The sequence below is a fragment of the Petaurus breviceps genome, unplaced genomic scaffold (genome assembly GCF_028583685.1).
Source record: "Petaurus breviceps papuanus isolate PSGF00001 unplaced genomic scaffold, PetGlider_PUasm1.0 229, whole genome shotgun sequence".
Classification (NCBI taxonomy): Eukaryota; Metazoa; Chordata; class Mammalia; order Diprotodontia; family Petauridae; genus Petaurus; species Petaurus breviceps.
In genome coordinates this window covers 2,824,109-2,847,708 of record NW_027185903.1, presented here as the reverse complement: position 1 = coordinate 2,847,708, position 23,600 = coordinate 2,824,109, and the positions used below count along the sequence as shown (strand labels likewise).

At 40.1% G+C, this 23,600-nt stretch overlaps 1 protein-coding gene across 1 annotated transcript in view; it reads left to right on the top strand.

The window, feature by feature from the left end:
• DNAH3 (dynein axonemal heavy chain 3) overlaps nucleotides 1–22,391 on the top strand; it is a 184,783-nt gene extending 162,392 nt beyond the window's left edge. The window contains exons 51-61 of the mRNA XM_069096531.1: nucleotides 423–621; nucleotides 1,597–3,738; nucleotides 4,656–4,881; nucleotides 7,494–7,738; nucleotides 10,204–10,320; nucleotides 12,398–12,552; nucleotides 13,250–13,417; nucleotides 14,912–15,054; nucleotides 16,518–16,722; nucleotides 17,777–17,914; nucleotides 21,173–22,391. Of these exons, the coding sequence (XP_068952632.1) occupies nucleotides 423–621; nucleotides 1,597–3,738; nucleotides 4,656–4,881; nucleotides 7,494–7,738; nucleotides 10,204–10,320; nucleotides 12,398–12,552; nucleotides 13,250–13,417; nucleotides 14,912–15,054; nucleotides 16,518–16,722; nucleotides 17,777–17,914; nucleotides 21,173–21,526 (4,092 nt within the window). The 3' untranslated portion in view covers nucleotides 21,527–22,391. The remainder of the gene's footprint in view (nucleotides 1–422; nucleotides 622–1,596; nucleotides 3,739–4,655; nucleotides 4,882–7,493; nucleotides 7,739–10,203; nucleotides 10,321–12,397; nucleotides 12,553–13,249; nucleotides 13,418–14,911; nucleotides 15,055–16,517; nucleotides 16,723–17,776; nucleotides 17,915–21,172) is intronic.
• Nucleotides 22,392–23,600: the final 1,209 nt, after the last annotated feature.

Below are 23,600 nucleotides of genomic sequence, written 5' to 3'. Positions count from 1 at the left end.
ACAGAGGCATCACTGGAGTGAAATAGCATCACTGTGTCCAATTCAAGGCTTTAATGATTGAGCCATAGGGGCAGGCCAACAAGTAGGTCAAAAATGTGGAGAAATTCAATAAACTCTCTTTCATCAAACTTTCTGATAAGAACTGTGTGAGAGTACTCATTCCTATTCAGAGTTCCTTTAAGCCTTAACCTGGAGTCTGTAGACTTTTATTTTCTTTTTAAAATATTTTAATAACTATTTAAATATATGTGGTTTCCATAACCCTATTTGAGTTTCATGAATTTAAAAACATTATTCTGAAAAGGGATCCATAGGCTCCTTTGGATTGCCCAAAGGGCACTGACAAAAAAAGGTGAAGAACTCCTTGCTGTGAGGCATTAATCACCCTGTAGAGCTAACCATTTCTTCTCCTCTGCCCACAGGATGAGTGTGAGGGTGACCTAGCAGAGGCCATGCCAGCATTGGAGGCTGCCCTCTCTGCACTGGACACCCTGAATGCCTCAGATATCACCATGGTTAAGTCAATGCAGAACCCTCCTGGCCCTGTTAAACTTGTCATGGAGAGTATCTGTGTTATGAAAGGGCTGAGACCAGAGAGGAAACCTGACCCGAGTGGTAGTGGTAAGCTCCCCATTCTTCCTCCCTGCACCTCCAAAAAGCCCTTCAGATTCTGTAGCCCATGTAGCATGAACACACAACAACCAAATCACCTCCAGAGAAGGACTTGTTTAACAGCACACTAACAGAGCCAGAAACTAAGTAAGGATTTAATTGAGTAGAAACAGAAAGGCTGATCTTGAAATCAGTTCTCCCTTTCAGTCACTCAGTCACTTAACCAATCAAAAAACATTCATTTTCTAAGAGTAAAAATTTTCACAAGGGAGATATAGCTTTCTGACTTTGAGGAGCTTAAAATTAAGACAGGGAGGATAAGTACAGATAGAAATAGTACTGCATGTAGGCAACAGGACCAGCACGAAAATTAAAAAGTATGTGAGAGAACAGAGAGAGATAGACCATATCTGCATAGTTCTAGAAGCATAGCAGTATTAAGACCATTATTTTCATTTGTTCTATTTAAAAACTAGATTAACTTTAAATTTAAACTTTAAGACCAGTTTCTTGGAGTTGAGTACATTCCTAAAATATCTGTTTTATATGGAATCTTTGAAAACTAGCATCAAAAGTCTCTTCCTACCTCCATAAAAAATCTGAACAATCCCTCTTATTTACAGAATATCTAAGGTTTTGATTACACTGAATTGTCATTTTATGGTCTCTCTTCAAACCTTTTTGAGATCTGTCCTTTTTGAGTTAATGAAGATTCAACACTGAGAAATATCTTTTGGCTGTAGCAACTCTCAATGGCCATCTGCTATGTCAAGGGGTTGTACTGGGAAAGATATTCCTCTCTCAGGCAAAATTGTGAAGTGTTGAAGTAATGTGACTTCATTTAATAAAATGTTTTAAACTTTTTATTTTTATCCAAACTTAAAATGTATTGACAACACTGTGAATTAAACTGGTTCTTAACTTTTCATTGTCAATGAATGATTTACTAATAGGCACTCAATAAATACTTCTTGTATTAAACAGGCAAGATGATAGAAGACTACTGGGGTACATCTAGGAAGGTCCTTGGGGATCTGAAATTCTTGGATAGTTTGAAGACCTATGATAAAGATAATATCCCTGCCATGGTCATGAGGAGGATCCGAGAAAGATTCATTGACCACCCAGACTTCCAACCAGCAGTCATTAAGAATGTATCATCTGCTTGTGAGGGCTTGTGCAAGTGGGTGAGGGCCATGGAAGTATATGATCGGGTGGCCAAAGTGGTGGCCCCCAAGAGGGAAAGACTGAAAGAGGCAGAAGGGAAGCTGGATGAACAAATGGCAAAGTTGAATCTGAAACGGGGAGAGTTGAAACTGGTAGAAGATCGTCTCCAAGCCCTGAATGATGAATTTGAGGCCATGAACTTGAAGAAAAAGGCATTAGAAGACAATATTGAACTTTGCTCCCAGAAGTTAATCCGGGCTGAGAAACTGATCAGTGGCCTTGGGGGAGAAAAAGACCGATGGACAGAAGCTGCCCGGCTCTTGGGGATTCGTTATACTAACCTAACAGGGGATGTGTTACTGTCCTCAGGCACCGTGGCTTATCTAGGGGCTTTTACAGTAGATTATCGCACTGACTGCCAAAACCAATGGCTAGACTATTGCAAGGCAAAAAAAATCCCAGGCTCTAATGACTTCAGTCTCAGTAACACCTTAGGAGATCCTGTGAAAATTCGAGCCTGGCAGATTGCTGGACTGCCCATAGACTCTTTTTCCATTGATAATGGCATCATTGTGTCCAATTCAAGACGATGGGCTTTAATGATTGATCCACAGGGGCAGGCCAACAAGTGGGTCAAAAATATGGAGAAATCCAATAAACTCTCTGTAATCAAGCTTTCGGATAGCAACTATGTGAGGGTACTGGAAAATGCTATTCAATTTGGCACTCCGGTCTTACTAGAAAACATTGGAGAAGAGCTAGATGCTTTCATTGAGCCCATCTTACTCAAGTCAACATTCAAACAGCAAGGGGTAGAGTACATGAGATTAGGTGAAAATATTATTGAATACTCAAGAGATTTTAAACTTTACATTACTACTCGTTTGAGAAATCCCCATTATCTTCCTGAAATAGCTGTGAAAGTCTGTCTCCTCAACTTTATGATCACTCCTCTAGGTCTCCAAGATCAACTTCTTGGGATTGTTGCTGCCAAGGAAAAGCCAGAGCTAGAAGAGAAGAAGAATCAGTTGATTATTGAAAGTGCTGACAATAAGAAGCAGCTGAAAGAGATAGAAGATAAGATCTTAGAGGTCCTCTCCAAGTCTGAAGGCAACATTTTAGAGGATGAAACTGCCATTAAAATTCTGTCTTCTTCTAAAGTGCTATCTGAGGAAATCTCTGAGAAGCAGAAAATTGCCTCAGTGACAGAAACACAGATTGATGATACAAGGATGGGCTACAAACCAGTGGCTGTTCATTCTTCCACTGTTTTCTTTTGTATTTCTGATTTGGCTAACATTGAACCAATGTACCAATATTCTCTAACCTGGTTCATCAACTTGTATGTACACTCCCTGGCCCATAGCCGGAAGAGTGAGGATTTGGAACAACGAATAGAGAACATCATTGACCACTTCACAATGAGTATCTACAACAATGTCTGTCGTTCCCTGTTTGAGAAGGACAAGCTACTTTTCTCTCTCCTTCTGACTATTGGGATCATGAAAGGGAAAGATGAGATTAATGATGAAGTCTGGCGCTTTCTTCTGACGGGAGGTGTGGCACTCGATAACCCCTATCCCAATCCAGCTCCTGAATGGTTGTCTGAAAAGTCATGGGCTGAGATTGTCCGTGCATCCCAGCTGCCTACTCTCCAAGGTCTGAAGGAGGATGTGGAAAGCTATGTTTTGGACTGGAAGAAGATCTATGACTCTGCCAAGCCCCACGAAGAACTGTTCCCTAGGGACTGGGAAGTTCTTTATGGATTAGATCGTTTGGTGGTTCTCCGATGTCTGCGACCTGACAAAATTGTTCCAGCTGCTCAGGACTTCATTGTTGATAACATGGGAAAGTCATACATTGAACCACCTACATTTGACCTTCAGGGATCCTACAGTGATTCTAACAGCTGTGCTCCATTGATTTTTGTGTTGTCCCCAGGTGCTGACCCAATGGCAGGTAAGGAAGCCAACAGTAAGTGGTAAAAAAAAAAAAATTGCATTCAAATTAATACCAAAAAATCAGCTCCTTTGCATATACCATTAGGAAAGGGTTCTAAGGGTGGCCAGGTGGCTCAGCGAGTAAGAGCACCGGCTCCAGTGTCGGGACAACCTGGGGATCAAATCCGGGCTCAGATACTTAGCACCACACCCAGAAATAACTGGCCGTGTAACCTTGAACAAGTTACTTAACCCTGATTGCTAAAAAAAAAAAAAAAAGAAAAAGAAAAGGGTTCTAGATAGTTATTCTCTATTTTCAGGATTTTTGAGTTTTCCTTTTATACCTCTAAGTGGGATATTTGGGAAAGAAAATCAAGAGGAAAAACAAGGAATAAGAAAGAGAATTAGGTAAGGGTCAGAGTATTCAATGTAATTATACACGTTATATTCCCAGAAGCTGGATTGAATTATTACAATTATACATGTGCTCTACTGAGCACTCAGAAGAGGGAAACTTGAAATCTGAACATTTCTCTGTATAGGAGAAGGAGCAACAGAGGCTTTAGCATTAAACACAGGGTCTCTAACATAGTGCTGGTATCTTAGCATGAAGCCTTACTAATAATTACTTTTGAATACTAGATATACTTTATGTATGTATTATTATATAGTATATAGTTGTCAAAAGATAGAGGTAATTGTTGACTTTAGCCTGTGTGATGATCATACTAAGAACAACTTTCTCCATGAGAGTTAAGTGAAACTACTTATCTTTTGAAGAGCTTTTTATCTTGCTGACACCATGGGGAAAATTTTTTTGAACTCTTTTCACAAGGGTGTGGAATTTTAATTTATGTCATTGCTTTCATGGGATCATTGTAAACTCAGCAGGGTTATGCTGGTCTCTTCTAAAAACTCCACTGGCTCTGCTCACAGGTCTACTCAAGTTTGCAGATGATCTTGGCATGGGAGGTAGCAGCATTCAAACCATCTCCCTTGGCCAGGGCCAGGGCCCCATTGCTGCCAATATGATTAATAAAGCCATCAGTGACGGAACTTGGGTGGTCTTACAGAACTGCCATCTAGCCACCAGCTGGATGCCTACTTTGGAGAAGATATGTGAGGAAGTGATTATTCCTGAGAACACCAATCCATCCTTCCGGTAAGAGGCTACCCAGATAATTCTCTATTTCTTTGTTTAGCCCTTATTTGTGCAGGTCCCTTTTTAATTTTTTGAAATATGATGAAGTAAAAATAAAACAAAATAAAGTATGTTGATTCATATAAATGGTCCAACTGGTTGGTTCCTACTATCTTTTTTTTGGTCCACTTTCTGCATGATAGAATCATAGAATCTTAGAGTCCAGAGCTAGAAAATTCCCATGTTTCCTCTTTGGGGAGGCAGCTAGGTAGTACTAGTGTTAGACTTCGAGTCAGGAAGACCTGAGTTCAAACCTTAGCTCAGACATTTGCTAACTTTATGACCCTGGGCAAGTCACTTAACCTCCACTGCCTCAGTTTCCTAATTGGAAAAATAGGGATAATAATAGCCATTGACCTTACAGGGTTGTTGTGAGGAACAAATGAGATTATGTATATAAAACAAACCTTAAAGCACTTTATAAATACTACCTATTATTATTAGAGGACTACTAATCTGGTTGTTTCTAACCTTTTCAAGTATGAGGACCCATTTTTAGGATCAAAAATTTTCATGGAGGGGTGGCTAGGTGGCACAGTGAGTAGAGCACCGGCCCTGGAGTCAGGAGGACCTGAGTTCAAATGTGGCCTCAGAAACACTTAACAAAAAACTAGCCATGTGACCTTGGGCAAGTCACTTAACCCCAATTGCCCTCCCCCCCAAAAAAAGCAAAAAAAAAATTTTCATGGACCTCTATATGATAGTAGTTGTACTGTTAGTATCCATTAATTGAGAAAATGCATAATGATAAGCTCCTAGGAGTGTAATTATTGCTTTTACATGAATTTATATTTTATTTATCACAATAGTACCTACAGACTTGTGAGCAATAGTGGACATCTATGTGAGTGACCTCATTTGTTCAGTCTATATAAAGTATATATATGGCTTTCTCTATTGTCCTGCTCCTGTGCTTTATCAGAGCCTAGAGGTGAGTCTGGGTTCCCAAAGGCTATACTGCTGCTCTCATAAATGCTACAAGGCTGGAAAAGCATTGAGTACAATCTTAAATACAAAACTATATCTGTTTTCCAAAGATTAGCCTAGAGAAGTTCATGAATAGTAGGTCATGAACAGCCACTAAGTGGTTAATTCTTTAGTCATAAAAATTCATGTAATGAGATGGTGCCTTTGCCATAAACATCCCTACCCCATCTTTTGCTCCGCTCCCCCCTCCAAAAAAAAAACAAAACAGTCCAAGACACACAGGTTGGGAAATATTGATCTAATTAAATACAAAGTAGAAACACAAATTCCCTCTCTGATATCTCCAAAAAGTAGTGGTCCAGTCTCTCTTCAAGACCATCAATGATAGGGAGCTATCTTATTGACCCTGAACTTGGTGATGTTTCCTTTTTAGTGTTTTGATAACTGTATTCAATATAATCGGTTTCCTTTGTAATCCTATGTATCTTATTTTATACATTTAACAACATTCTTCTGAGAAGGGCTTCATAGTTTTCACCAGACTGCCCAGTGGGTCTATGACACAAAAAAAGGTTAAGAGCCACTGTTTCCTGAGAAAGGCCATTATAGTTTGGGATAGTTCTTTGTAATTGTTATAAAGCATTTCCCTATGTCAAACAGAAATCAGTCTCTGCATCCATGTTGAATGAAGTATGTTCAGAGTAACCTCAGAAAAACAATTTCTTGTTCAGGTCTGATTTTGAATGAATTTACAATTGTAAAGATGAGTCACTTTCCTTCCATCTATAAAATAAGGGTATTCAAATAAATATCCTCTCAGGTCTTACCTCAAATTATCATTGACTCTGAAGTAAAAAATCTAAAAAAGAATATCAATTCTATACATTTTTGCTATTTACATACCTCTTAAGAATGGGAATCTATTGTTAAATTTACAGACTGTGTGACCCTAGGCAGGATAGCAGGTAGGGAGCCAAACAGGATGACAACAAATATTTATTAGGTGCTTAGTACAGTGCAAAGCACTGTACTAAGCATGGGGAGACAAATGCAAGCAAAAAGAAAGACAGTCCCTGCCTTCAAAGAGCTTACTGTCTAATGGGGGAAGATAATAAGAAGAAATGAGCTGAAAAGCAGTGGGATGGGGTAAGTACCCACACAAAGTTTGGAGAGTCAGAAGCAGAGTTGGGAGGGGAATGAAGGATGGCTGGCGAGGGCCCTTCCCCAACATGAAGTGTCCCAGGAGTAACTCACCAATGGGCCAAGAGGGCTTTAGCAGTGGAAGGATATTCCAAGTGTAAGACCTTGAGCAAGTCACTTAACCTCTCTCAGTCTCAGTTTCCTCATTGTAATACAGGTCTAATAACAGCACCTGCCTCACAAGACTGTTGTGAGGAGTAAAGGAGTAACTAACATATGCAAAGTGCTTATCTAAATGCTAGCAATTATTATAATTATCAAATTTCAATAGGTAATCAAGTCTAGTTTAGGCCATAAGTAATTTGTGTCAGTTGTCAGATCATTTAAAACAAAGATTTTGGTTTTTTTTGCTGAGGTCTGGGGATTTGTAGGAATTTTTTTTTTTTTACTTTAGGTGATAAACTGATTTTCAGCTAAGCAAATGAATTACACTTTTCTCCTTCAAGGCTGTGGCTAACCAGTTATCCATCAGAGAAGTTTCCTGTCAGCATCCTCCAGAATGGGATCAAAATGACCAACGAGCCTCCCAAAGGTGTCCGAGCCAACCTTTTGCGCTCCTTCCTCAATGACCCCATCTCGGATCCCCTCTTCTTCAACAGTTGTGAGAAAGCCAAGATGTGGCACAAACTGTTGTTTGGCCTCTGTTTCTTCCATGCCATTGTTCAAGAGAGAAGAAACTTTGGACCCCTAGGTAAGTTCTGGAAGTCTTCACAAATTTCTTTTGAAAAGAAGATCTTTAAAAGACATATATATGGGATAAGTAAAAATTTCTATAAGAACAGTGTCAGAAGTGCTAAAGCAATGAATGCTAAAGATCAGATGAGCATAGGATTTTTAAAAAAAGGGAATTTTATTGACATTTTTTATTTTTATGTTACATAAATTTTCCTTCCTCTTGCCCTCCGAGAGAGAGAGAGAGAGAGAGAGAGAGAGAGAGAGAGAGAGAGAGAGAGAGAGAGAGAGAGAGAGAGAGAGAGCATTATCAGGAACAAATACATTTTTATTGATATCTTTTGTTTTAACACTGCTTAGATTTCCCTCTTTGTCCCTCCCCATTACCATGACAATCAACCTTTATTACAAAGGGTTTTTAAGAGAAAAACAAAAAGAGAAAATGAAGTTAGCAATACTGATCAATACAGTGAAAAAAGTCTACATTATATGCAGTATTCCATAACCACAGAACATTCTCTCCTCTGACCTCTACAAAGGAATAGTGGGGATGAGATATGTCTTCTCATATTTCTTCTTGGGGGCCAAGCTTATTCTCTGAAATTTTGAAGCCTTTATTTTTTATTGTTTTGTAGTTTTGTTCTTCCCATTCATATTGTTGTAGTCATTGTGCATGTTATTTTTTTTTTGGCTCTGCTAACTTTACTTTGTATCAGTTCATGTAAGTTTTTTCATGCTTCTCTGTACTTATCATGTTCATTATTTCTTACAACATAATGGGATTCCATTGCATCCACATACCACAATTTGTTCAGTCACTCTCCAATTGAACAGGAACATAGGATCTTTATGGAGGGGACCTGAGATATCCATTAGAGGATATCTAATCCAATTTCTTCATTTTACAGATAAAGAAACTGAGGCCTTGAGAAATTATCCAAGGTAATCCTAAGGTCACATGGCAATAAATAAGGCTAAAAACCCCCAACTATTTTGGGAACAGGAAAGGACATATATTTACTTCTTGAGGTGGAAGGGATGGTGCCAATAGATAATATAGAAAAGACAGAGGTATTCAACCCTTATTTTGATTCTATGAGTGAGCTTCAAACTAGGAAGGACAGAATGAAAGTGGTGGTTAACAGGAAACTGATACTAAATAGAAAGAAATAGAAAGAAAGCACTTGGCTGTTCTCAATGAACTAATTACTCAAAGTTACTAGTTCCAGATAAACTAAACTGCAAATTACTCTTAAAAGTCATTAACATTATTATTTGAAAAAAAAGTTGTCACAAGACAGAAGATGGCCAAATAAATCAATTATCCCCAAATGGAAAAGGCTACATTCTTCAAATTTTATACCAGCGAAATGAATTTTGTTTCTTGGCAAAATTCTAGAAGGTATTATTATAGGGATTATTTGAGAGCATTTTGAAAAGGGACTAGTGATCACTATGAGCTAGAGTAACTTTATTTTAGGGATGTTCAGGGGATGGGGGTTGGGGGGCATCATAGACTCCTCCATGAGGGAGACAGAGATCCTTGGGGCACCTTGTACAGAGACATAAGAAAACTGCTGGAGGATACTCCAGGGGAGAACAGGCACCCCATCTGGCAGCTTCCTATTTAACAATTCATTAACTAGGTGTGAAGGTCACTGTTTTTATTATATATAGTATCCAAGAAGCCTAATTACTTAAGGAAGGAGAGGAAGATGGGGAGAAAAGGAGGAAAGTGGTATAGAAAATCAATAGATGTTTTGGTGAAGGGGGCTGAAAGAGGTTTTGAAATCACATGTGGCCACAGACACACAGACATGACTTACTTAAGGTCATTCAGCTTTTCCTGAAAGTAAAGCTGAGGTGGAGTCAGATGGAGTACAAATCTCTTAGAGCTGAAAGAAGCCCAAACAATGACCTTGTCAATTTTATAAAAGAGGGGGAAAATAAATGACACAGGCTTCCAAGCATTGATAGGACATAAAGGCAGAAGGGAATGGTGGGTTTGCAGACCATCTGCTACTCACAGCCCTGTCCACCTTACTACAGCCTGGATCAGTTCTGTGCCCCTGCTCTCAAACTCCCATGCCCCACGTGGCTGCTAGGTTACCTTTTCTGACTTGGGTGAATTTGGAACCAAAAGTGCCCCTGGGAAGAGCTAAGGGCCCTTCTCTAACTTTATTATTACACTAGTTTTGGAGTTTTTTGCTATAAGAAAGTATTTCACGCAAGATAAATAATCTTTCCTTCATAAATCCCTGCTTGCTGGTATCTACCACACTAATTGAGTGAATGATAAAGAAATTAACTTAGAACCAACGTGGTCAGAGGTAGAATGATTCCCACACTGACTATAAACATCAGAGATGATTTGTTTTTTCCTCTGGAAGAAAGATGCTGACATACCCTGTAATGGTACTTCACTCTCCTGAATGTGATCACCAAATGGGAACTCTAATGCCTAGACTTCTCTGACTCTGGCAGGTTGGAATATCCCCTATGAATTCAATGAGTCTGACTTGAGAATCAGCATGCGACAGATCCAGATGTTTCTGAATGAATATGAGGAAGTGCCATTTGAGGCTCTGACCTACCTAACAGGTATTGAAACAGTCTAGCTGCTGTGGCAAATATTTCTCTTCCATACCACATCCACCTCTTCCCTCTTTTGCTTCAACTGCCTAAAGAGGGAGCAAGCTTCTTTGTTGCTTAATCAATTAAACAAGACATTTAAAAATATTTTTTACATACCTAATTTGTGGAAAACTATTAGGAGCTGAAAGAGACACGAAACTTTGGCTAGCAATACAAAGTGCTGCGTAAATGCTGGGTGTGATAGAACAGGATCCCTACTAGATTTGAAGGGGCAGAATACTGTTTCCTTAAAAACTAACAAACAAGGGGTGGCTAGGTGGTGCAGTGAATACAGCACTGGCCCTGGAGTCAGAAGGACCTGAGTTCAAATCCATCCTCAGACACTTAACACACTATACTAGCTGAGTGACTTTGGGCAAGTCACTTAACCCCAATTGCCTTGCATTCCCCCTCCAAAACAAACAAATAAACAGCAATATTTTTAAGAGGTCATTTCATTCAAAGCTACCTCTGAATTCCTTCCTAAGGCCCATGAGCCATTAGTTTCTCACCCTAGGAACCCAGTCCAAGCTGGAATAAGCTAGCCAAGCACATTCCTATGTCCTTCTCCTAAGCTCCAGACTTCTCGAGTTCTGTTATTTCTAGCTGTAGAGTGATTAGCTCTCCCTAGATATCCCACAAGCACCTTGAACTCAACTTGTCGTAAAACCAGACACAATCTGAAATCTGTCCCCCTTCCTGATTTCCTGTGTTGCCATGGATACCAGGGCACTCCTTAACCCTATGGGGCATTTTTCAGTAGATCCCACAACTTGACTTGCTAGGACCCATAACAGCTTTTCTTGCTGCTATCACCTCTGTTTCCTGGGTCCCCTCCCTCTTCCCCATTATATAGCTGAGGTAAGAGAGTTTAAATGACTTGCCCAGGGTGTGTAGCTAAGTGAGAGTTGGGACCTGAATTCAGGTCTCCTAATTAATATAATACTTCAGCCACAGATGAACAGATACTTTCCTTTGCAAGGAAATTAATATTTGCATGCCTGTTACCACTGAGAGTGCCTTTGTTTCTCTCCCATCCCCCTTCAGCTTCCTTTTACATAGTATTTTCCCTCATTAGAACATGAACTCTTTGAGGGTGAGGACTGCCTTTTATTTTAATTATATTAATTATAAATATGTATATTTGTTATAATTATAATTGTATTCTCGGTACTTAGCACAATGCTTGGTATGTATTAAGTATTTAATAAATGCTAGTTGACTGATTGTAGTTATCTTAGAGATGGATGGCAGGAGCTCCTAAGGGCCATCATGAAATCCTGCTTTATCATTTCTCTACAATTGAGTAGTTAATCATAAAAGAAATGCTATCAGAAGTTTGCTACCAAAACCCATTAAAAAGAGAATTTTTAAAAAATACATAAAGGCTAGAGATACTGTCCTGTAATCTAACTTATATGAAGTTGTGGGATTAATTTTTCTTAAGCATGACTAGGATCATGTTCAGAAACCTTCCCATTACCAACAAAATAAAGTTCGAACCTGATATTCAAGGGCCTCCATAATCGGGCATCAATATACCATTCCAACCTTTTCTCTCACTACTCTATATCCTATGCTTTGATCAAATTAGACAAGCTGCTGTTCTGCAAACTTGCTCCTAGGTTTCTCACCCTTGTCCCTTAGCTTATGCTATCTCCTTTTCCTGGCACACCCTCCTCCCCTACTTCCATCTAATTTTTATCCAATTCTTCAAGACTCAACTTAAATACCATTTCTTCCATGAAGCTTTTCCTGACCTCCCAACCCCTCCCACTTCTGATTTCTGCTGCTATCCCATATCACTTTATTTATTCCTGTCCTAAGCATTTATTACATTCTAATTTGTTATAATTATTTGCATACATTTCTTATCCCTTCTATGAGACTATGAGTTGCTTTTAAGAGCAGAAATTATTTTTGTTCATTTTTGTATCTCCTACAATACGTAACCCAATATCTGGTATGCTCAATAAATCCTTTTGAATGAACGATAACCAAACCAAAGCCCTCCTTTCTACCCAGTTTCCGTTGACTTTCCCAGGTGAATGTAATTACGGTGGCAGAGTGACTGATGACAAAGACAGACGCCTCCTCCTATCCCTTCTTTCCATATTCTACAATAAGGATATAGAAATTGACTATTACAGCTTGGCTCCTGGGGGGGTCTACTTTGTTCCACCGGATAGTACATACTCGGTAAGACACTGCTCCAGAACTTTATTCCACATTCCTCATTACCTTCTTAGGTTTTACTTTAAGACAGAGTTCAATGACTCCCTTTAGCTCTCAGGCATGCAAAGTGATGGGTGTTCTCTTGTCTGATCCTGTGAGGCCTAAATATATAGGCATGGGAGAAGGGAGTGAGGGAGAAACAAAGCAAGGTTGGGAATGAGGAAGAAGTGAGTCAGGATGGAGGGAGGGAGAAAAGGATGTGGTAGAGGGCTTCCAACAATTATCTCAGCTCTTCCTCACTGGAACCCATGTCATCAGCTACCTCGCCCCATCCTCGGTTTTAAAGTTTGGTTTGGTTTGGTTTTCTGCACAGAGGTTTGATATGTGACTGTGTGAGCAGTCCAAGGTTAACAGTGGACTAAGAATAGGCAATAATGCTTGGGGTTGATCTCTACAGCTTTCCTGCAAAATTACAAATATGAATATTAGACAATTGCAAATGACTTTTACAGTCAATAAGTTGAAATATACTGCAGTTAGAGCTCTGGTTGCCACCCACGTCAACCATGTCTGGTGGGAGATTAAGTCCGATAACTTGCCTGATATCGGTCATTAGGGTCTCTCACTGATCAGTACCTCTTGGGGATTTGACCCATTATGCCCAGTCTGATTCATGTGAACCCTGAATTTTCCCTTCCTTAATCTGAGGTTTTATTTCCAGGCCTACATTGACTACATAAGAAGTTTGCCCTTAGCAACCCATCCCGAAGTTTTTGGCCTTCATGAGAATGCAGATATCACCAAGGACAACCAGGAGACCAATCTGTTGCTTAATGGAGTGTTATTGACACTCCCCAGGCAAAGTGGGGGAGCCGGCAAGTCTCCTCAGGTAACATTGGGTTTGATATGATAACCTTGTTCCATGCCCCCTCCCCAAAAAAGAATGACATTGTTGGGTAGCATCAGTTTCTAGATGGGGCTGTCTTGGAGGGTTGGGAAGAATTGATCTAAGATATTCTCTGTGACTAGGGAAGACCTGCAGTCTGTAGAATGAGAAGGACTTCCAAATTCTAATCATGGAATGTAAGAGCTAGAAATGAGACCCTAGAGGTGATCTCATCCAAACATCTTATAATAATGCCTTGCATTCATTTAGTGCCAATTTTATCGATATCTTTTGTTTTTATGTCATTTTTTATTTTCAAAATATTCTTATCTCCTTCCCTCCCTAGCAAAGCATCCCTTGTTATAAATTTTTGTCGAAAAAAATAGGAAAAAAATCATTTTTTCAATACACTTTTACTTCTACCGGGCCATTTGTGGATGTAGGATAAACCTCTGAAAGGTGAAACAAATAACCTAAGGAAACACAGTGAGCTCATGACGGAATTAGGATTAGCAATCAATATCCCCTGGCTCTCAGTTCTGGCTCTACAACATGCTGACTCCCTTCCCCAGCTTGACCATTTCTAACTTCATAATTCTCATTCAGTTTTTGAGAGATGTCACATAATTGGCTAAACAAGCATTCCTATATGATTCTGCACAGAGTAGGGACTGTGTCTCCTCAGTATAGGGGTGCTGATGATTCCCCCAATACTGAAGATGAAAGAATGTAGAGACCAGACTTCCTGTTTTTCAGGACTGTTCTAACACTGAAGAGGCCATCCTCATTCTCTCGCTCCTCTAGGTTTAATCACCTCTCCAGAAGACACTACCTATCAGTGGGCTTTTCTGTTTGCCAGAGGTGATACTGCAAAGGAATAAATGGGGGGAGGGGAAGGAAGGGAAGTAGTCTGGCAAATTTGCAGCTAACAGAGTCAATGAATGAGAAGGATTTAGGAACCATTGAGTAGGGTGACCAGCACCACCAAGAAATGCCCCTGCAGAGGTCTAGCACCAGAGTCTCTGGGGATCTCATGGGTGGAGACTCAGGGATGATTCCCTTAGAAGAATGAGAAATTCTCTGATGACCAGTGCTAATCTCATTTTACTGACCCACTTGGTCAAAGAGCAAGCTTGTGCCTAGATCATAACCTTTAATATTAATATCAGGGCCAAATTTGTGGATCTCACTTCCTGCTGTGAACCAAAAGGTTCTGATTTTCCTACATATGCTTCCTTGATGTTAGCATGGATAGAATTCATATAGAGAATGGAAGGGGAGGAATAAACTAAAGAATGGAAGGGGAACCCATATGGTAATTGGTTTACATTTTATACCCTGTAAATGATTTCTAGAGAAATTCTTTCAAAGCATATTTAAAAGAGCTATTTATTACATCTAAATTTCTTTATTTATTACATCTTAATTTCTCTTTTTGTTAAAAAGCCACCATTCAGAAAGCTTATTTCATATGTTTCTCTAAATTTGCAATTTAAGGAAGTGGTTGAAGATCTGGCTAAGGATATCCTATCTAAACTTCCTAAGGACTTTGACCTGGAAATGGTCATGAACATGTACCCTGTGCTCTATGAAGAGTCCATGAACACGGTCCTGAGGCAAGAACTCATTCGATTTAACAGGTAGAATTGGTCCTTTTTCTCTGTGGTCACAAGAGGGGCTAGGTGGCATGTAGTATATGGAGAGCTGGCCTTGAAAACAAATAGACCTGGGTTCCAAATCCTGCTTCTGATCCATACTAGCTATGTGACCCTACATGAGTTACTTAATCTCTCAGTGATTTAGACAATCCTCTATAAGATGGCTAGAAGGCTTAGTGGATAGAGCACTGGGCCTGGCATCTAGAAGACCTGAGTTAAAATCTGACCTCAGACACTTATTAGCTGTGTGACCCTGGGCCAGTCACTTATCTTCTGTTTACCTTAATCCACTGGAGAAGGAAATGGGAAACCACTCCAGCATCTTTGTCAAGAAAATGTGGATAGCACTGGTGTGTTATGGTCCCTTGGGTCACAAAGTGTTGGATACTACTTAATGACTCAACAAAAAGAATTAAAAGTTGTAGAGAAGATGATAGCCTGCACTGACAGAGAGGATATTTCTTCACCCAGTAATTCCCTATACCAGCCAAATCATAGGTCCAGACCAGATCTTAATAGGACCTTCAGATTAGGGGGAAACTATTCCAGGGGACATGGGGGCATTTGCCCTTTAAAAGTTGAAGTGATGGAGCAACGATTATTTTGTCTGGTGGCCTTCCATTGTAGACCATTGCTTACCCTGTTTGGCAATGAGCCTTTGGCCTGAGCTTGGCTTACCCAGTGAATGTAGTTCCATAAGTCTGTTTTGCATTGGCATGATTCTCTAGCAAGTTATTTCTGATGGAGCATAGCTTAGTAGATAAATAAAACTATGCATCTCTCCCCTAACCACGTCTCACAACTTTTGTGTTTTGGTGGAATCCGGTTAAAGTACACAAGAGCACCCTTGAAGATTGCGTACCGAAAGGAGGGAAGGAGAAGTTCTATACCTCTTTCTTGGTGATAGTTGTAAGGCAGGAATGTAACGGATTAATTTGGGGCATAGGAGGCTCAATTCATTATTTTGGTTGCTAAGTTTTTTAACCACAAGGTAGCAATATTTCTTCCTATCCCAGTACCCCTTTCACTAAGGGTCAGGGCCCTAATTTGAAATGCTAAGAAACTAGACATATAAATATGAGCCAGGAGTGGAGGCTCCATAGGACCTTGGAGACAATAGACTGTGCCTGTTGATTGATCTTTTGGCATTTTCAGTTTGTTTCCATTCAAGCTTAGGTCCAGAGGATAGGTTTTGGCACAAAGAAGTCCTTGTTGTCTGGGTTCCCTTCAAGTAGAAAACTTCTGTGGATTCCAGCAATCCTTCCTGAAGAATAGCAAAGCTCTTTAATTTCTCTCAGTTCAACCTCCATTCACCTCAACTACTGTGTTTATTATTGTGCCAATAAAAAAGGAAGGTATCTGCCTTAATACACTTGGGACAGAAAGAGGGAGTGATCTCCATTTAGAAGTAAGTATATACTGAGTTTGACTTTTGTCCTCCATAGACTGACAACAGTGGTTCGGAGCAGCTTGATCAATTTGGGTAGAGCCATCAAAGGCCAAGTCCTGATGTCTTCAGAGCTAGAAGATGTCTTTAACAGTATGTTAGTGGGAAAAGTGCCAGGCATGTGGGCATCAAAGTCCTACCCATCACTGAAACCCCTAGGTGGCTATGTGTCTGATCTCCTAGCACGTCTGGCCTTCTTCCAGGTAATAACACCCACTAGCTTTGTTTGGGAAGCAGTAGACAGTGAGACACTAGATGAATGGCCTAGGGTCAGGCAACCAGCTAACAAACAATATATGGTCCCAAGGCTTACTGTCTACAGTAAGATGGTCTACAGACCATCTTTCTTTCATGAGTTGGGTTGAGGGAGGGTAAGGTTAAGGATAGAGGGAGATTGTTTATAAAGAAACAGAAGGCAAGACAAGAGAACAGGACAAATCCACATGACAAAGATGTAATTTGAATTACTGCCTAAAGAAATGTCATCAACAATATCAATCAATACAGAATAGGTGGTGGAATAATGAAATGATACTGGTAGGCTTATTAAGGAAATACTTTGTAGAAAAGGTGAGTCCAGAACAGCCAAGCTCTGCTACTTACAGGCTTTAAAAGGGGAGGATTTTTTTTTTAAGAATAGGAGCAGTAGGGGCGGTCAGGTAGCACAGCAAATAAGAGCACCGGCCCCAGTGTCGGGATGACCTGGGGATCGAATCCAGGCTCAGATACTTAGCACCACACCCAGAAATAACTGGCCATGTAACCTCGAGCAAGTTACTTAACCCCAATTGCTTAGGGGTGGCCAGGTGGCTCAGCGAGTAAGATCACCATCTTCAGTGTTGGGATGACCTGGGGATCAAATCCGGGCTCAGATACTTAGCACCCACCCAGAAATAACTGGCCATGTAACCTTGAGCAAGTTACTTGACCCCGATTGCTTAAAAAAAAAAAAGAATAGGAGCAGTAGTTTGGGGGGCTGGGACAGGGTATTTAAGAGTCTTATTTTAGGGGCAGCTAGGTGGTGCAGTGAATAGAGCACTGGCCCTGGAGTCAGGAAGACCTGAGTTCAAATCCTGCCTCAGACACTTAACACATAAACTAGCAGTGAGACCTTGGGCAATTCACTTAACCCCAATTGCCTCCAAAAAAAAAAAAGTCTTATTTTGCCAATATAAGCAAGCTTCTCCCTGACCTAGGCCATTCTCCCCTGTGCAAGTATGTGTAAGTTGATTTCATTTTGTTCCTGTGCTTCCTCAGGAGTGGATCAGCAGTGGAGCCCCCAATGTGTTCTGGATCTCAGGATTCTACTTCACACAGTCCTTTTTGACAGGTGTTTCCCAGAATTTTGCTAGGAAGTATACCATTCCCATTGATCACATTGGATTTCAATTTGAGGTAAGGGTGGGTTCAGATAACTCAATTCAATGGCCAAGGTGAAAACAAAAATCGCTGATGATCCTAGGCTCTCCTTTTGTTCTGTCTCTTTCACTTTACTGAGCAAAAGGGTTAGATGATTTGGCATCTTTTTTTTCCTGAAAGGTGGCCCAGGTTGCTATTCCCATTGGAATCTGACTGTTCCCATGATTCTGACCATGCATTTCCAAAGGAAGAAATGCAACTGAAATATCCTGTCACCTCAAGTAGTCTGGCTGTGAGTTCTAGGCATGACTATTCAGTCTGGTGAGACCCATTATCCTGGAAAATGTTACTATTTAGCTTTGCATCGGAGTATGATAAAGTGTTACTTCGAAGCTCATGGTAAAGGCAAATATATTACTGTAGGTCAAGCACTGACCTAACAAAACATACAGAGGAAGGGAGCAGAAAAAGGCATGAAAGAATCTTATGACAGTAGATTAGAGCTGGAAGAGGGCTCAGGGATCACCTCGTTCATTCCATTGTTTCACATCTGGGAAGCAGGCCAAGAGATGGTTTTTGGAAATTAATTTACCTAAGGTCACACATTGAGTTAATGGCAAAACTAGGACTAACCAGAACATAGAGTTATAACTAGAACTTTTTTCACCCGGGTAAAAACAAAAACAAAACAATAAAACAGCTGAGTAGGTATAGCAGTGCTGCAGAAGAGAGTTTGGTGGCTGGTGTAGTCATGCCAAAAGACGGTACAGATTGTGCCTGGTACCCATACAGAGAGGAAGTGTGCCTATCAGGGAGGAGGCAGGACAGCAGAACCTGGGGGTGGAAGTTCTATTGCATAGCAAGGTGAGTTAGAGGGTTTTGATGAGGTGAGATGAGGTGAAGGGAGGGAGATCACCATTGGGAGGAAACATCTTGCTTTCTCTCCGTGTCAGTGTCCAGGGGGAAAGTCTTGTTCACTTTGTGCTATATGTAGCTCTCTCGAACAAGATGTCCTCACTTCCAGTCCAGTACTGTATTTGTCACACCATGCTACCCCTATTAAGAAACCAAACCAAACAGGTTTATAAAAGATCGGCCAGGATTAGAACCTGGGCTTCCCAGGTGATTGGGGAGACATCTATTGCTTAACCACCCATACAAAGTAGTACCATATACGATACTCCTGAGTCTAGGAGTCATTATAGCTAGGAAGACTTGTTGGTACAAGTAGCTTTCTGGGCTGCTGAGAAGTTATTCACTCATTCACAGATATTGACATGCCTGCTGTGTGCAACAGCCTTGTTGATTGTTCAGGGAAAGGCACAAAGCTTAGATATGGCATAGTTCTTGCCTTCATGGAGATTACAGTCTAATAGAGAGAAAAGACACAAAAAGATGACTATAATACACAATATGACATGATAGATGTGTTAAACATACAAAACAAAAGGCTATGTGAGGTCCAAAGGGGCAGGTTGTTAGAGGCTTCAAGGAGGAGTTGGGCTTTAAAGAATATGTAGGCTTTCATTAGGCAAAAAAGGAGAGGCAGGAAAATTCTGGTAGAGAACAAAATAAGCAAATGCATAGAGACAAGAGAGTGCTGGGTATGCTGAGAGTGGTTGATATTGGAAAGAATAGTTCATTTTGTGTGGAGTAGAGAGTGCAAAGAGAGAAATCATATAAGATAAGGCTGAAATGGCTAGGCAGGGCCAAGATGATGTCCTTTCAGGGTCAAATACAGAAGGTAAATACTTTGTGAACAACTTTAAGCCACTTAAATTTTTTGTGCAGAAAAGTGACATAATCAGATTTTGCATAAGAAAAAAATTATTATAGATGACAGATGGATTGTTAGGTGCAGATGGTGAAGTTAGGAAGACCTATGAAGGCATTACAGTCCAGGCAAGTGTCAATTAAGACTTGTTTTAATGGCTATAGCCTTGGGAATAGAGGAGGGGATAGAAGCTAGGATGTAGCTATAGAACTGATGAGACTTGGTCACTGATAGATGTGTGTGATAGTAATGGCAATTAAAGATTCCCCTGTATTGGCTTGGCTTTCAAACTGATTGTGTTAAAACCCAGAGCTTGTTAATCCCACCTGTGGGATGGACTTGTTGATGTGAAAAGAAAGTCCTGAACTGGGAGGAGCTGGTGACGTAGATTTGGAGAGACAAGAGGGAGGCAGAAGAACTTTTTGGAAGCAGCACCTCGTGGAGGCAGGGAGAGAGACTGAGAAGGATTGCTGAGTGCCACTTTGAATCGCCCTGGACTTTTGAGACCTGCCCCCTGAGCTGCCAAGGACTGAGGAGACATGGCTGTTTTGCTGGTACTTTGTCTGTTTTGATGTTGTTTTGCCAGATTTGTCCACTGGTGAAAGACAGTCCTGTTGTTGAAGAAGTACTGGAACCTGGCTTTTGGTTAAGAAGCCCTGAGACTGTCCTGCAGACAGAGAGTGAATACTGTCCACTGGTGAAGGACAGTGCTGTTGTTGCAGGGGTCTGGAGACTGTCCTGCAGACAGAATGAATACTGTCCACTGGTGAAGGACAGTGCTGTTGTTGCAGGGGTCTGGGAACCTTTCTGTTGGTTCAGAAGCCCTGAAGAAGGATTTTCTTGTTGTATGTTTACAGAAATCCTGGGAGAGGGTTTTGCTAATGTTTTCAGGGGTTCTAGGACTGTTCTACAGACAGAGGATGAATTAATGAAGGGACTGGTAATGTATCTTGTGGCCTTGCTAAGCCTTGTCTCCCCAGGAACTAAGATTGCTGAGAACTTGCCTTGTGTCAAGATGAAGAAAAGACCTCCATTTGGGTATTAAGTGCTGTGCTTAAACTTGATGTAACTCTGGGGTAGATTCAATTGTGATCCAGGGGTGGGGAACTTTTGACCTTTTTGTGTTCTATGATTGAAAAATGAATGTACTTTACTTAGATTGGAAACTAATCTCCATTTGAGAAGAGGGGCTTTGTGGTGGACTAAATGAAGGTACAGCCTAGGGGTAAAGTAGTATTTAGAACCAGGACTTTGTAATTGATTGAATGATTGGAAGGTCCTGGGGTGGGGTAGTACTTGGAGATTATTTAATCACACTTAGTAAATGCTGTATTTTGAATGATGTCATGTTTTGATCTTCTCTGTTCTTGGTTGGTCACTGAATAAAATGGAGAGCACCTATGCTGGTATTCTGAACCTTGGGAAGTTTGCCTTTGCTTGGCATTACATTACAATGTGAGAGGTGAGAGAAAGAGGAAGTGTTAAATAACCCCAACCTATTTTCATGTACCTTCTTCCAGGTGACCTCACAGGAATTAACTGTAGCAGAGAAACCAGAAAATGGGGCCTTTGTCAAGGGCCTTTTCTTGGAAGGAGCTCGGTGGGACAGGATTTCAATGGAGATTGGAGAGTCTTTCCCTAAAATCCTTTATGACCCTCTCCCCATCATCTGGCTCAAACCAGGGGAAAGTTCCAAGTTCCTGCATCAGAACATTTATCAGTGTCCTGTCTACAAAACAAGTGCCCGGAAAGGCACCCTATCCACTACAGGCCACTCAACCAACTATGTCCTTTCCATTGAGCTCCCTACATTCCTGCCCCAGAAGCACTGGATAAACCGTGGAGTGGCATCACTGTGCCAGCTGGATGATTAAAAAAATATCTACTATTTACTCTCTAGTATACACTTTCCTTCCCTTAGTTAAAAAAAATATTATTAGTCGAGGTCAGTGACTGTGATCTCATAAATGCAGAGTATAGGATCGTAGTTTTAGAACTGATACAGGACTGCAGAAGTCCCATAGTCCATTTTACAGATGAGGAAACTGAGTCTCAGGAAACCTAAATAAGGAATCTACTTTAATAATAGTTCGCAAATGTCCTATAATGTGTCATCTTAATTAAGAGTTACCTAAATCACATAGTGCTAGATGCACTATGTCATGTTGCTTCTCTTGGGTTACTAATATGTTAATATTCACTTTTTGTATATTGTTTTGCTGTTTCTATACTTTATGTCCCACTCACCTCTCTGCTATTCTGCAGTCCTGTTAAGATGGAGGTAGGAGAAGAAACAAAGCAGTCGATCTCGGCAGTGTTTAATAGAATTTTCTTACACTCTCTTATTTTCTACCTTCTCTCTATGTTGATATGTGTGTGTGTGTGTGTGTGTGTGTGTGTGTGTGAGTATGTGCCAGGGTCAGATGGGTAGGAATCTGAATAGGGAAAAACCTTCCTTCATGCATCTGCTGCATCCCAAAAGTCAGAGGATACAATCATGGGATAGAGCTTTTGAACTGAGACTTTAAAGGTTGTCAAATCTGACCCCATCATTTAACATTAAGAAACTCACACCAAGAGGCTGAATATATGACTTCTCCAAAGTTACCAAGATAGTAAACAGCAGAACCAGAATTTGAAACTTGGGTCCTCTGACTCTAACTCCCAATTCTTATTTTCCAAAGTTACACTGACCAACCCATATTTGAAACAAGTTGTCTCACTGAGTTGAACTGGGAACTAATAAGGACATGTGGCCCTCTTTTCCCTTTGTAATTCTTATAAAGTCTGGTTACTTTGTTAGATGACACAAAGCTAGGTATGCCAACAAATATCCTCACTTGGGTGACTTTGATTCTTCTTAAATGCATATGGAAAATCACTCCATGGGAAGATCAGTTTCTTTAAGGGAAATGGGTCAACAAACCCCAGGATTCTTCTAAGGCATATAAAATCAACAAAGTAGTAAGGAATGATGAGAAGGTGCCAAAAAGATTTACCTAAGTTCTTCAAAAGGTCAATAAAGAAATAGAAGAATCATTCTACTCTTTTGAGAACTGTTTAATGACTAGTATAAAAACAACAATATTTTCCATGCCCATGAACAAGGTTCTTCAATACTGTGTTGTCAAGAATACAAGACAAGGCTTTGTTTTTTTTTTTTTTTAAAGAAAACGAAACTTTAAAAATATAACTTTCTTTATGTTGGTGGATGTTATGAACAAAGGCAGAACCAGTCCAAGGTAAGCAATAATGAGATATTTTAAAAAATATAAATACTTATTTTCAGTTTCAAATTTTCTCCTCCTTCCACCTCTCCATTCATTGAGAAAACAAGAAAAACGATACCCATTATACACATGTGAAGTCACACTAAACATATTTCCACATTAACTATGTTGCCAAAAAAAAAAAGCAAGAAAAATAAAGGGGGAAAAACCCCAAGGTTTAATCACACAGAGTTTGTCAGTTCTATGAAGTAGATATGCATTTTTCATCTAATTTAAGTTTAAAACAGTTGATTATCATTACAATATTGCTGCTACTGTATAAAATGTTCTAGTCCTGCTCACTTCATGTTGCATTAACTCATGTAAATTTTTCCAGGTTTTTCTTAAACCATCCCCCTTGTAATTTCTTACAGTATAATAGTATTCCATCACAATCACATACCACAACTTACTTGTTCAGCCATTCCCCAATTATAGGAATTTCTTCAATTTCCAATTCTTTGCCACTACAAAAAGAACCATTAAAAATATTTTTTTTCCTTTTTCTTTAATCTCTTTAGGGTAAAGACCTACCATGTTTCCCCAATAATAAGCCCTCCCCTTACTGTGTAAGATTCCTCTAAAATAAGCCCTCCCCTGAAAATAAGCCCTATTGAGATTGCTACTGTAGCGAAGGTGATCCCCTGCGCTACACGCTACATTACGGTACCCTCTGTAT